The following is a 16,256-nucleotide window of genomic DNA, read 5'->3' on the forward strand; positions in this document are numbered from 1 at the left end:
ATTATTGCACTCGATTTTGCATTTTTAAAATTAATAAAGTCATATATATATATATATATATATATATATTTCGTCATTCAATATATACATAGATTTTTTTTTTTTTTTACATTGATTAGTTGTTATCAATGTTATTTTATTGTTATTAACTATTTATCCTTTGTTTCCTAGAGAAGTGCAGAAAAACTTCTATATTCATTTGGTTTTTTCTTTGTACGTATGGTATAAATCTATCAGAAAATTCTTTGATATAGAATTTATTTTTAATTTAAGAGAATATATATATATATATATATATATATATATATAGAAAATAAAAAGCCATAGTTATGTTTTTTTTAAATTTTTTGTGTATCTTCAATCTAAAAATCTCATACACCTCAATGCTAATTATAAATTAATTTCCAATTTAACTATAAAATTATCACCCAAAAGGCTCTAGCTAGCACAATAATAAAATTTGGAAATTTAGAAAGATGCTTCTGTCTATAAATATTAGAATGCAAAATACTAAAATAACATATAAATATAAATAAAATACAACCCAAAAGGTTCAAGCACAATAATGAAATATAGAAGAGTACTTTTTGCGTAGATATGAATTGCAATATCCTACAAATATACATGCATCCGTAAAATGAAAAGTAATTTTTTGTTCTTTTTGAACAATAGCTTAGCCATATTTTTGTAGCATTTTGTTTTTACATGTTTTGTGTAAATTAATAAAAGCATGTGCGAAGCATATCCACCACTAACTAATTATCTAAAATGATACAATTAAAAAAAATTTAGCATATAACCTAATCCTCGACGTAGTATTCAATACTCTCTCCCTCATTATCTTTTATGCTTTAAGAAGAAAGAAATTTTCTCCATCACCATTTGAATTTATGCCTACTTATTATCCTCTCCATCGCAATATCCTTCCATCCCTATTTGCCTTAGTCTTCATTTCAATATCCAAAATATTGAATAGTAGGCCTAAATGCTTTTCAAATTTTCTTTTGCATCTTTTCCTTTTTAGAATATATATGAATTTTAATCTTCTCAATCTTCTACTTTACATTTCTTTGATTTTATCGAAGTACTTGTGTTTTATAGAAGGATTGAACACATTTCGAAGTGGACTAACTATAGATGAAATTAAGAAAATATTTTTAATAAAACCACATAAAGTTCAAAAGAAAAATGCTCAAAGATTGAGATTGAGACTCATTTTATAGCTTTTTACCATATAAGTAGTATAGCCTTCTCAAAAAGGGGCAAGTCAAGTTACCCATGTGCTGCCATGTAATTAAAGAGAGAGTTGCCTTAAGAAGGAGGCAAGTTAAATTAGTCATCTACTCAACACATAATCAAGATATCTACCCAAAAAGGGGAGAGATCAAGTTAGCCATGCGTTAAGAACATGATCAAGAGAGCCTCCCTAAGAGTGGGCTAATCTAATCTATCACTTGCTAACCCTACGATCAAGAGAGCCTCCTTGAGAGGGTGGTAAGTCAAATCATCCATGTGTTCACAACATGATTAGGAAAGTTTTCCTAATAGCTGACAACTGAAGTAAGATCAACCATATGTTAACCATATGAATAGAATATGTTGGAGTATGTGGCTCATATTGAGTGGAACACATGCACAAGGAAAGCTTGGTGATGAAAATAAGGAAGCTGACCCGCAGGAAGAAAACGGTTGACGGTTACATCGATGTTTTAGCCTCGGGATAAATTGTCGACGATTTCAAGCACAACAATTTGGATTTCAGTAGGAAACTGAAGAAATCACTTTACGAGCTGAAGCAGTTTCCGAGGCAGTGGTACAAACACTTCAAATCCTACATCATTCGAATTTGCTACAAAGGTGTGAGTATGATTGTTGCGTCTATGTGAAGAGTCTTGAGGATGACTCATTCATTTTTCTATTACTTTATGTTGATGACATGCTTATTGTTGCAAAGGATATGATTGAGGTAAATAAGTTAAAGACTTTGTTGCGTAAACAGTTTGACATGAAAGATTAGAATGCGGCCAAGAAAACTCTTGGGATGGAGATTTGCGGACACAGAGCTGTAGGTAGATTGTGGTTATCTCAGGGGAGCTATGAGGAGAATGTATTGGAGAGATTTAGCATGGCTAATGAAAAATCGGTATGTACACCATTAGCAAATCATTTTAGGCTATCTACTGCCTAGTGCCCAAATACGGACAATGACATTCGTGACAAGTCAAAGGTCCCCTATACCAATGCAGTGGGGTGTTTAATATATGCTATGGTATATACAAAACCGGACCTGGCATAAGCAGTTAGTGTGGTAAGCAAGTTCTTTTCGAATCTAGGTCAACAACATTGGGATGTAGTCAACTAAAGTCTCGATATTTGAGCAGTACAATAGACTATAGCATTATGTTCATCAGACAATGGGACGATCCTTTAGTGGTAGGATATGTGGATGCTGACTATGCAAGGGACTTGGATGATAGAAGGTCTATCACAGAGTACGTATTCTCCCTTGTGGAAGGGCCTATTTGTTGGAGGTCCACGATGCAGTCACTTGTAGCTTTATCTACTACTGAATTGGAGTATATGACAGTGGCTGAAGCTACCTAGGAAGCATTGTGGCTTATAGGATTGGTCAAAGAGCTGGGTATTCAGTAAGGTGGAGTTCGGCTCCATTATGATTGTCGGCTTGTGTGTACATCTAGAGGGGGCTAAATAGACACTTTTCACAAATATTAAAATTTTATACAAACACAAAATATCTTGGCAAGAAGCAAGTGAAAAATACCACAATAAATCTCAATGTAAATAATCACAAGAAAATATTTTAAAAGAGAGAGAGAGAGAGAGAGAGAGAGAGAGAGAGAGAGAGAGAGAGAGAGAGAGAGAGAGAGAGAGAGAGAGAAGCTTGACACCGCGATTGTCGCGGCGTCTCGGGAGCGCGTGTGCCCCGGGCGGCGAAATTAAAATTATTATAATATTTTCAGGAAAAATATGGTGTAGGAGTCGCCACTAACCTTTAGTGCGGTTAGAACACCTGATCACTACCCCGTTAGGGGTAGAATCGGTCTATATTACCAGAGTTGGGGTCGGGAGTTCGGTTACGCGAGGGGAAGGTACGAGCACCCCCTACGCGCCCGTTCTTAAGAACGGCACCTAATTAATTTAAAATTATCCCTAAGTTAATCTAATAAATCTTTACATTACTCATTTTTATGAATTTATAAATACATAGGAAAATAAATAAATATATACATCTATTCCCTCAGAGCTTAGGGTACGTGATGCCCAAAGGCTAATATCCCTTGCAATTAAATCATAGGGAATTATAATTAAGAAAATACACTCCCAAAATTTTGAAATTATATATAAAATTTTTATAGAAATATACTAACATGGGAGGTTTTTAATATATGGTAATAGAATAATAAGCCTCACATACCTACTAACATATTATGAATGTCAAAATAAGTAACTAAATACTATATATATTAATATATTAGGGACACTTAATGCTAAACATAGTAAGGTTCTAATAATGATTAATACTAAACATATTTATATACTAAAAATAGCTGATACTAAAAATACTAGGATACTAATAATTAATACTAACTATATTAATATATTAAAAATAAAAAATAAAAAATAAATAAAATAAAATAATTGAAGCTAAACATGTGATTAAAATACTAATTTACCAAACATATAATATCCATTAAACCCTAAATCACTAAATACATAATATTAGAAAGAAAATACAAAAATGCTAAATATGTAATATTTACCAATATGCTAATATGCGATATACATATAACTAAAATTATTAATTTACATATAATGTCAATAAAACACCAAGCTCTTAAATATGTAATGCCACATTATCACAATAATAAATTTACAATATTATAAAAATGCTAATTAATATAAGGAATATATAATATCAATAAAAAATTTCTACCACACTAACATTAATCATATATACCATAGATATTACAAAAATCTAACCTTACAATATGAGCATCATATCAACAACAAAGTTCAAACATTGAATGTTAAGACGACAAAAAAAAATCTACAATAATAATAATAATCGTTCAACCATAAACACGATAAAAATGAAAACATGAATATCAACCTTTAAACAAATCTTACAGCGTAGTAAACCCTACATCAACAAGACAAACAAATCTTATATATTAAACATTGAAGCAAACATTACAATACTAAAACCTTACAATAATAACCCTAGAGTTTATGTAAACATTATTAAAAAGACTTCGAAACTACTCCCACAATTAATAATTTCAAACCCTAGATAAATATAAACAAGAAATAATGTGACTAGTTCAACACCAATGAAAAAAAAAAAAAATAGTTTACTTAAATAATAACAATAAATCAAGCCTACTAAACATATAGATAATAAAACATAATAAAAAGACTAAAAACATTATCATCTCAATACCTAATCCTAAATAGTACAATACCAATTAAATATATATGTATATGTTTACACACATAATGTAACAACAATAGATATTTTTTCTTTAACTATCAATTATTAAATAAAAAGAAAATTCTGCAGTAAAAATAGCTAGTCAATATCACAGAAAGAAAATAAAATAAAATAAAATAAAAACAATACACATGCCAGTATGTAATTAACTGTGTGTGCACAGTGTGCGTGTGTGCGTGTTGTGTGTGTTCTGTGCGTGTGTGTGGGTGTTTACAAGGTGCGTGTGTTTGAGAGAATCACCAAGGGGTTGCCGGAGATGATGGCTTGGCTTGGCTCGGTGGTGGCCTCTCGGGTCTGCAGGGCCGGCGGCGCTGGGAGCTGGAGTTTGGTGTGGAAGGAGCAGCAGCAGCAGCAGTTGCAGAGGCGGACACCGGAGGAGTGGTCGGTGCAGGGGATCGCTCGATGGTGGCTCGCGATTGCCGTGGAGTTTTCCGAACTGGGTGGAGGCTGGCGCAGGACAGAGGAGAGTGAGGATGAAGCCGGGAGTGGTGGTTCTGCCGTCGGGATCCTTGGTTGGAGTTACAGGCGAGAACGGAGAGGGGGATTCGTCACCGAGGTTGCTGTTCGCCGGAGATGACGGTGGTCTGTGAAGGCTGGTTTTCTGCTGTAGGTATGGAGACGTTACGTGGAGTTGCTGGCTGACGAGTGGGAAGATGGCCGGTAATGGTTGTGCTTTCGGATGGAGGTTGTTCAGAGGGGATGGCTGGAACAGTGGCTGTAGTCGCTGGGCTCGGCGAAGTGAATGGGAGATAGGGATGGTTGCTGGGCAAAGAAGATGGCGAGAAAACTGAGACTGAGGGCCAAGGAGTTCAGGGCTGGACTGAAACAAGGGATTTTTGTGGAGAAGAAGAAGAAGAAGATGGGAATTTTTTTCTTTCGGTCTGCGCCCGCTGTGCCCCTCGGCTGTAGGTTCTGTGCAGCGCCCCCCTCTTCTTATAAAAATAATTTTGAAGAAACCCTAAAAACATTTCCTTTTTTGGTTTATGGTATTTTTCTTTTCTTTGGTAATAATATATACTACTATTATGTAAATAAGGAAATAATAATAATAATAATAATAATAATAATAATAATAATAATAATAAGGTAAAAATAATAATAATAATAAAATAATAATAATAATAGTAATGATAAAGATAAATAAATAAATAAAATAATAATAATAATAGTAACAATAAAGGTAAAAATACTGATAATAATAATAATTAACAATAATGTCAATAATAATGAAAATAATTAATAATAATAATAATAAACAATATAAATAAAAATAAAAATAAAAGTAATAATAATAATATTAGAATAAATAATAATAATAAATAAAATAATAGTAATAATAGTAATAAAAATACTAATAATAATGATAATAAAAATAATGTCAATAATAATGAAAATAATTAATAATAATAATAATAAACAATAAAATAAAAAATAAAAATAAAAATAAAAGTAATAATAATAATATTAAAGAAAAATAATAATAATAATAATAATAGTAATAAATAAAATAATAGTAAAAAAAATACTAATAATAATGACAATAAAAATTAAAAATAATAATGAAAATAATAAATAATAATAATAAAAATAGACGTAAAAAATAAAAATAAAAGTAATATTAATAATACTAATGAAAAATAATAATAATAATAATAAAGAAAATAATAATAATAATAATAAGAATAAATAAAATAATAATAATAAAATAACAATAATAATAATAATAGTAATACATATATTGGGCCTGGGTAAAAATGGGGTGTCTACAGCTGCCCCTCTTTGCAGGATTCGTTGCTTCAAAGTAAAAGTAAGATCTCTCCTACGTTATTTGTGGCAACAAACCTGCAAAGATAAAAGACGCTGATTTTGGACCAGGCTCATTGTAACGGAAGAGACCAAAATGATTTGTGAAAACCGATTTGTATGTATGCTTGAGAGCACATGAGAATGACTTGCGTCGAGTGTAGGAACCCGAGCTATAGTTCATGAGAGGTGACTTGCACCGGGTGTAGGAAACCCGAGCTATAGTGCACGGAAGGTGACTTGCACCAGGTGTAGGAACCCGAGCTATAGTTCACGGAAGGGTGACTTGCACCGGGTGTAGGAACCCGAGCTATAGTTCATGGAAGGGTGACTTGCACCAGATGTAGGAACCCGAGCTATAGTTCACGGAAGGGTGACTTGCACCGGGTGTAGGAACCCGAGCTATAGTTCACGATGGGTGACTTGCACCGGGTGTAGGAACCCGAGCTATAGTGCACGGAAGGTGACTTGCACCGGGTGTAGGAACCCGAGCTATAGTTCACGGAAGGGTGACTTGCACCGGGTGTAGGAACCCGAGCTATAGTTCACGATGGGTGACTTGCACCGGGTGTAGGAACCCGAGCTATAGTGCACAGAAGGTGACTTGCACCGGGTGTAGGAACCCGAACTATAGTTCACGGAAGGGTGACTTGCACCGGGTGTAGGAACCCGAGCTATAGTTCATGGAAGGGTGACTTGCACCGGATGTAGGAACCCGAGCTATAGTTCACGGAAGGGTGACTTGCACCGGGTGTAGGAACCTGAGCTATAGAGCACGGAAGGTGACTTGCACCGGGTGTAGGAACCCGAGCTATAGTTCACGGAAGGGTGACTTGCACCGGGTGTAGGAACCCGAGCTATAGTTCATGGAAGGGTGACTTGCACCGGATGTAGGAACCCGAGCTATAGTTCACGGAAGGGTGACTTGCACCGGGTGTAGGAACCCGAGCTATAGTTCACGATGGGTGACTTGCACCGGGTGTAGGAACCCGAGCTATAGTTCACGAAAGGGTGACTTGCACCGGGTGTAGGAACCCGAACTATAGTGCACTGAAGGTGACTTGCACCGGGTGTAGGAACCCGAGCTATAGTTCACGGAAGGGTGACTTGCACTGGGTGTAGGAACCCGAGCTATAGTTCAAGGAAGGATGACTTGCACCGGATGTAGGAACCCGAGCTATAGTTCACGGAAGGGCGACTTGCACCGGGTGTAGGAACCCGAGCTATAGTTCATGATGGGTGACTTGCATCGGGTGTAGGAACCCGAGCTATAGTTCATGGAGTAATAACTCAAACATTAGTGAGACAAAGGTTCTTTAGATAATGATCAAAAGAGATGCATGACAAGAGGAGTATGACTAAAATGCAGTAGTGCATGTATGCTGTCTACTGTGGTGATAGAACATAGGGATATGTTGCTACATGTTTCTATGCAATGTATGAAATGTATGGTAATGAATGAAGGAAATGCCTGAATCTTTTCCCCTAGTGCCTCTGTGATCGATAACCTCATCTTTCATCTTCGCCATGTTTTTGATACTTGCCACATCTACAACTGATCTTGGCTCAACTTTCTTAATTCACCCAATCATGGAGATGATTGACTTGGCTAAAAGGAAACTCACTAAAAAAAATCTGCCTCAGTTGAATGGATCTACAACAAATATTAACCCTGTTTGCTTAATGCAATTGGATAGGGAGACAAGTTTTGACACGACAGTTGCCTCATTGCAAATGCATCAGTAAAAGCTCTCAGTTTCATATGAAGGCCACAACCTCCTCAGATTCTGCCTTATTCATCGGTTGTACACCATATTTCCAAAGCTCTAAGTCATATTTGCTGATCATGCCTAAAACAGGAAGCATACTGGCGAACTCTTTTGATTACCCTATTCTTGAGACTATGAAAAGGGTTTCTCTTTTTTTTTTTTTTTTTTTTTTAGAAATATCCAACCATGTAATTGTAACATCCCTTTGCTATATCAAAAGATCATATATGCAAGATGACTAGTTTACCAGACTTAAATGTCAGTTCAAAGGAAAAACTTTATACCAGTATTCAAAAAGTCGAAGCACATGAATGTTAAGTTCTCAAGCTTAATTCCCCTTTGACTAATTTTTTTTCTTTTTCGTTGATGACCCCAAACATTTCTCACTCCTTTCGCCTTATTCTGTTGCGGACCCCTATAATTCTCAAGTTAAACTATTGCCTCAGGTTCAGTTCATGTTTTGATCTCAAGATGGTCTTTAAGACTCGGGACGAAACGTAGGCTTGGGGATATAGGTTTTCTGAAGAAGAGGGAAACTATGGCTCAAAAATCCCAACCCATAATGACATTCTCTGCCCCAGTTTAAGTTGAGGCACTTTGTTTTGGCTTTGACCGAACTTGTCTTTTGAACAAGCTGCCTACGTACCTTCTCAGGATCAGGTCATTACGTAGTTCAGACTCAATCATTGAGTCTGACAAATCATTAGAGACAACAATGTATATCAATCTGGTCAGGTCTTTTATTTGGACTGTAATATAGGCTAGGGGTACGGGTTAAAGAAAGAAAGAGTTAAATAAGGCTCAAAATCAGCACTTTCATTAAGGGCAACTTGGTCAAAGATCACATGCGTAGTATGTCCCTTATTTTCTTTCTCTTTTCTTCTTTTTCCATTTGCTTTTGCTGCTCCCTTTTGTTTTTCTCTTTCATGAAGGGATTCGGTCATTTTTGTTTGGACTTCATTTGGGACTAATCCTTTGAAATTGCCCCAGTGTGGGGTGTGATCCTTTGACGGGTTAATCAAAAATTGAATTTTCCAGGCTCAAGAAGGGCTTGCAAGGGATCTCTTTTTGTTTCTTTTGGGTAGCAGAAAGATGGCCTGCCATCATTTCGAGTAGCCAATTGTTGTCTCATATGACTTGCCAGACCCTAAAGGACCCATACCCAGGTCAAATTTTGTAAACTGACTTTTGAAAAAAATACTGGTTTATCATTTAGGCTCAATTTGGTTATCAAATGGTAAATCGTTATTTGGCTTTTTTATAGGAAAGCAGATCGGCCAACGATGGCCATCTATCATTTGATCAAAACATGAATAATGAACAGTCATTAGATTTATGAAGCAAATCGTCATCTTATTGAATTTCCTTGAGAGTTTACAGGGTTTCTAAGAAAAATATTTCTTTACCGCATCTGAGTTTGTGGGGTGCACCAGATCGGCTCCATCCATGTCTGATAATAATAAGGCACCTCCTGAAAATGCTTTCTTTACCACATACGGCCCTTCATAATTTGGGGTCCACTTACCTCGGGGGTCATTATGAATTGGTAAAATCTTTTTCAAAACTAGATCTCCTTCTTGAAACCGTCGAATACGCACTTTCTTGTTAAAAGCTCTCATCATTCTCCTTTGGTATAACTGCCCATGAACTATAGCTGTCAATCTTTTTTCTTCAATTAGATTCAACTGGTCATATCTAGATTGCACCCATTCTGCTTCGGTTAACTCTGCTTCTTTTAAGACTCGTAACGATGGAATCTCAACTTCTATCGGAATTACGGCCTCCATTCCATATACCAAAGAGAAAGGGGTAGCCCCTGTAGATGTTCGAACAGTGGTCCGATAGGCCAATAAAGCGAAAGGTAACTTCTCATGCCAATCTCTATAGGTCTTTGTCATTTTTTCCAAGATGCTCTTGATGTTCTTATTGGCTGCTTCCACTGCTCCATTCATTTGAGGTCGATAGGGGGCTGAATTATGATGCTTGACCTTGAACTGACTACATAATTTTGTCATGACCTCGTTGTTCAAGTTTTTAGCATTGTCTGATATTATCCTTTCCGGGATCCCATACTTGCAAATTAATTCTCTCATGATAAAACGATTGATTACATTTTGAGTGACATTAGAGTATGATGCTGCTTCTACCCATTTTGTGAAGTAGTCAATGGCCACGAAAATGAATCGATGCCCATTACTAGCCTTCGGGGTTATCGGTCCGATCACATCCATCCCCCATGCTGAGAAAGGCCAAGGTGCAGATAAAACCTGGAGTTGAGTGGGTGGGACTTGTATGCGATCTCCATAGATTTGACACTTATGGCACTTTCGAACATACTCTATGCAATCCCGTTCCATGGTTATCCAATAGTATCCACTCCTTAGGATTTTTCGGGCCAACGAGTGTCCTCCCGCATGGGTCCCACAAACGCCGTCGTGTACTTCCTGTATGATTTGTCTGGCCTCTTGCAACTCCACGCACCGTAGGAGGGTCATATCATGGTTCCTTTTATACAATATCTCCCCATCTAAGAAGAATCCCATAGCTAGCCTCCGAATTGTCTTTCGGTCATTATTAGAGGCTCCTATGGGATACTCCTTCCATTGAATGTATGTTTTGATATCATGAAACCATGGCTTCCCATCGGCTTCTTCCGTCATTATACAATATGCAGGTTCCCTATGCATCCTTATTCGAATGGGTTCAATCTCTATTCCAGACTCAACCTTAAATAAAGCGGCCAATGTTGCTAGCGCATCAGGGATTAAATTACTCTCTCTCGGTAAATGTGAAAAACTGATAGTATCGAATTCCTGCATCATTTCTTGAATGAACTCCTGATATGGTATTAATTTGGAATCCCGGGTTTCCCACTTTCCATTCAACTGATAAATTACCAAAGCAGAATCTCCTTTTACAATCAATTTTTTAATGCCTCGGTCAATAGCCGCCTATAAGCCTAATACGCACACTTCATACTCAGCTATATTATTGGTACACGGAAAGGTGAGTTTGGCTGTGACTGGATAATATTTACCCTCTGGTGATATGAGTACAGCCCCTATTCCATGCCCCCATACGTTGGTTGCCCCATCAAATAGCATCATCCACCCAACATTACCTTCCTTTTCTTGATCAATTGAATCAATATCTTGATCCGGGAAGTCAAACTCCATGGATTGGTAATCATTAACGGCTCTCTCAGCCAAATATTCTGCTATAATGCTCCCTTTGATGGCTTTTCTCGTCACATATGTAATATCATATTCAGTCAACAGCATTTGCCAACGAGCCATTCGTCCTGTTACTGCAGGTTTCTCGAAAACATACTTAATCGGATCCATTTTAGAAATCAGCCATGTTGTGTAATACAACGTGTATTGCCTTAATCTACTAACCACCCACACCAAAGCGCAACACGTCTTCTCCAGGTTAGAGTACCTAGATTCGTATTCCGTGAACTTTTTGCTTAAATAATAGATGGCGCGCTCCTTTCTTCCAGACTCATCGTGTTGTCCTAACACACACCCCATGGAATTCTCTGATACTACTAAGTACAATATAAGAGGCCTTCCAGGTACAGGGGGAACCAAAACTGGAGGGTTCAATAGATATTCTTTTATTTTCTCAAAAGCTTTCTGACATTCTTCACTCCATTTTTCGGGGTTATCCTTCTTCAGCAGCTTAAATATGGGCTCACAAGTAGCAGTCAACTGAGATATAAATCGAGCTATGTAGTTCAATTGGCCTAGGAAACTCCTGACTTCTTTTTCGGTTTTGGGACTAGGCATTTCTCGAATAGCTTTTATTTTATCTGGGTCTACTTCAATCCCTTTCTCACTTACGATAAATCCCAACAATTTTCCTGAAGAAGCTCCGAATGTACATTTTTCTGGATTTAATTTCAGTTGACATTTTCGTAGCCTTTTAAATAGCTTCCTTAAGTTCATCACATGGCTATACTCATCTCGAGACTTAACAATCATGTCGTCCACATATACTTCTATCTCCTTATGCATCAAGTCATGGAATAATGTTACCATGGCTCTCTGATAGGAGTGAAAAAAGATATGTGAGCCGGGATTTTCTTTAGTTGGTCACGCTGTTGTACTCGCTATGCTTTATATCTTAAAGGAATTCTTCGGAATCTCCATTAGAATTGGACTTTTCATTGGCCGGTATGGTTCCCCTGCATTCTGTCGAGGTTTTTTTAGAAGAATCTGGAATATACACCCTACCACTTCAAGTTATCCCTTCACCCCTGTATTATGCTGGTGCTTCCTTCGACATACGCTTCACATTCATATCCTTTCCAGGGTACTGCTTGGTTACTCTTGTATGGGAATGGCCTGGGAGTAGAGATCACCAAGCGAGCTGGCGCTTCCTGGTGTGGGAAGAGCCCTTGTTCATGGTAGGTATAAATGGTTTGATTAGTGCACTGATGATATACCGGCCTGTTTTCCCCAATGACTGCAATCTCTCCACTTTTGCGGGTACACCAATCTCTATAAACTTGTTATCCACCATCTTTTGCAAAACATTCTAAAAGTTACACACTTTTTCACAGATCTGTCCTTCTTTACTCTGACATAAACAAAGTGCATTAGTGGGGCAAACAGCCTCTTGCCCTATCCGACCTGCCGCAATAAGTTCATTGAACACCCAATCTAAAGACATTGGTTCAAAATCCACCTCATTCCTCCCTTCTTCTATCATTCCGACATTGTTACCCCCATGATTGGGCAAAGGGTTCCCTTGAATTCCTGGTTGTTTATCATCAAATGCTAGCCATCCGGCTTCTCTTAGTGTTTGAACCTTATTTTTGAATGCCCAACAACGTTCAATAGTGTGCCCGAGAGTGTTAGCATGATATGCACACTTGGCTTCGGGGTCATACCATTGTGGAAAAGGTGCCGTAACGACCGTTCCAGGAATGACTGAAACTAAGTTCCTCTCCATCAATTGTGGGAATAATTCTGAGTATGTCATTGGAATAGGATCTATCCTTCTCATATTTCTCTGGATGCCTCTATCATGAGTTCGCATATTCGGTTAGGCGGGCATGGCCCCGGAAGGAACAACTTGGGGTCTACCTCCCGTATGAACTGTCTGATTGATAGAGGGCTCGAAAACAAAATTCCTCCTAGCCCCTTGGCCATGCTCTCTTTGATATTGTTGTCTTTGAACCATCTGGACCTCTTCTTCCTTTTTCTTGCTTGTCCACTTCTTGCCTAGACCAGTCTCTGTACTAATACTTTTAGTTCTCCCGACTTTGATGGCCGTCTCAATCCTCTCTCCGGTAGAAACAATGTCCATGAAGTCATGGGGGGTTGCCCCTAGGAGATGCCCGAAGTAAGGATCTTTCAAGGTATTCACAAATAGGGAAATAGCCTCCCTATCTTCCACCGGAAGATTGACCTGGACAGACATGTCCCTCCACCTATATGCATATTCTCTAAATGTTTCGGTGGGCTTCGTTTGCATACTCTGCAAGGTCATACGATCGGGTGCCATTTCTATAACATGGCGGTATTGAGCTATAAAACAATTAGCCAGATCTTTCCATGTGCGGATCCGAGTCCGATCTTGTTGAATATACCACCTGATAGCTGCCCCTGTCAAGCTGTCTTGAAAGCAATGCATCATTAGTCTCTCATTATCGGAATGGGCAGCCATTTTTTGGCAATACAGGCGCAGGTGAGTTCGAGGACAATTAGTTCCATTAAATTTTTCAAAATCTGGTACTTTGAATTTTGGTGGCAGGGTGACCTTTGGCACGAGGCACAAATCATTGGGATCTACAGAATCGAATGTATTGGATCCTTCAATAGCTTTCAGACGTTCCTCTAGTACATCGTATCGATGTTCAGTTTCAGATCTGTTCACCCCCAAATCAGAAGCTACTAATGGGGGAGTCCCCACTACTGGAAACCCCTGTGCTGGTATATTAGGGATGAACGGGGGTATACTTGGCATTGAACCCTCCATGACGCCAGGTAGTGGAACTGACGTTTGCCCATGTACCGGGGTAAACCCTGGAGGATGAGTAGGATCCATATCTGTCTCCGGATCATTCTGCACTGCTTTTCCTTTGTTCGTCAACAATTCCAGGATCTTGCTCATTTTTTCATTCAATTCTTCTTGTCCTTGCTCTATACCCAGGACTCTACCTTCCAATTGTTCACTCATTTCTTTTGCCCTTCTCCTGGTATTGTATTGATGCGTGACAGTCTCAATGTTGCTTGCTTAGACAAATTCTATCGCTAGGCACTGCAAACCAAAACTTTCCCTTTTTAGAATCGTGAATGCATAGATATGAATGCATGAAATGCAATGGTCTTTTCAAGACGTGTAAATTTCACAAATATGAAACATATGTATGCAACCTAATGCACTCCAATCAAGGTTCATGGAAGAGATCATCATCATTTTTAGAAAATAAAATCTGCTTTTCATTAATAGAATCCTTTCATGCAATAACAAATCCAACCGAATATTAAATCAAAATCTGCTCATGATTGCACAATCTCTGCATTTTGCTGTGTCGACCTTTTTATGCAAAGCCCGAAACTTGGCCTCCCAGTAGTCCGCTTTCATTATGCACGGCTCAATCTTTTCCAGTACTTGATTATACTTGCTTCTCTGCTCATCCCCCTGCCTTTCCAACTCTTGTATGTAGAGCGATTTCTTTTTAACTTCGGTATGGGCATCTTCTAACATTTGAGATTTCTGTCCAAGTGCTGCTCGAAGTCTTCGTCTTTCCTTCCTTAGAGCCACGACCTCTTCTTCTGATTGTATGTACCGAATCCTTTGTCGCTTGATTTCTTTGCGATAGACAGAGACTAGAGCCTCCTTTTGCTGATTCCCCACTTCTGCTCTTGCATCTCCTTTTTCTACTGGGCATGGATCCCCTTGTGGCTTCAATTGCATGCATGCGCTTGGTGATTTAATATGTTCAATAACGATTTCTGGGATTCTTTTGAGTTGGGGGTTTACCCGGTTTTCTCGCCATCCTTCATAATTTCCTTGGACTGTGGCAATTCCATCACTCGGGTCTATTAGGTTCACATGCTTCCATGCCACCATAAATTTTCTAATCTGGTTTCGAGTGTCTCCTGTTTCATATGCAAAGTCTGAGTCAGCCAATCCGTGAGTCATAGGCACAAACTGAGATGCCCCCAATTGCCTTCTGACCATCAAAGGGGCATATGCTATCCCTCCCCATGGGCCTAGTAATGGAACCCATGGAAGATTTCCACACCGATATATCATGTTAGAGCGGACCATCCATGGCGCCAGCCAAGTTACCCCTGAGTCGATCAAGCCACACATTTTTGTGTTCCATTTAGATTTATCTAACTGCTCCTTCAATTGGGTATCCTCAAATTCAGCCAAAGGGATTCGGATCATTGAGAAAATACTACGGAAGCCCCCTTTGTTAGACGATAAGTGACCTACCATCCAGACATATAACAGCTGCACACAACATTTTAAACGTTCTCTCCTCCTGATTCTGCAGTTGTTGAGTGATCTGAAGGTTTCTGCCAGGATGCCTTGAACGGGATTAATCCCGTTACGTACTTGTGCTACAAACGAAACAGTAGCTTGATCGATCATGTTTAGTTCTTTTGGAAAAATGATCAAACCGTAAATAGCTAATGCCATCATATGTATTTGAACCTCTTCTTTTTCTTCTTTTTCGATTATTTCTTTCAACTGCTTCCAAGAGATTTTCCTTACTTCTGCACCTCCCTCTGAGAATGTTTTTTGGATTTTGACCCCAACAGCATCGTACATCTCATTCACGAACGAAACACTAGCATCATGCACATAAGGTTTGTATGGTGTCTGTAACTTGACTAGATGCAAAAGCGAAGTATACTCCTCGATGGTTGGTGTCAAGTCGATACCGTTCATTGTAAAGCAACGATATGGTGGATTCTAGAACTCGACCTGTGCTTTTATGGCAGGGATATTTACCGATACATGCAACAAGAAACCAATGTGCCCATATTTTTGAGAGAATTTTAAACGGCGTGCCGGGGTCCATTCCTTCCAAATGACTTTTAGCTCATCTAACAGATTGGATCTTATGTTGATGAAAGTCCGGGATGGTAGTTCGATGATAGATTTCTGAGTAAGACTGTCACCCCACTTGTTCTGTTGACTTT

At 38.3% G+C, this 16,256-nt stretch overlaps 1 protein-coding gene across 1 annotated transcript; it reads right to left on the reverse strand.

The window, feature by feature from the left end:
* Window positions 1–14,586: 14,586 nt before the first annotated feature.
* LOC131148468 (uncharacterized) lies at window positions 14,587–16,002 on the reverse strand. Its single transcript, XM_058098166.1, has one exon. It carries the CDS (start codon window positions 16,000–16,002, stop codon window positions 14,587–14,589), a length of 1,416 nt encoding a protein of 471 aa, XP_057954149.1.
* Window positions 16,003–16,256: the final 254 nt, after the last annotated feature.

The sequence above is a fragment of the Malania oleifera genome, chromosome 1 (assembly GCF_029873635.1).
Source record: "Malania oleifera isolate guangnan ecotype guangnan chromosome 1, ASM2987363v1, whole genome shotgun sequence".
Classification (NCBI taxonomy): domain Eukaryota; kingdom Viridiplantae; phylum Streptophyta; class Magnoliopsida; order Santalales; family Ximeniaceae; genus Malania; species Malania oleifera.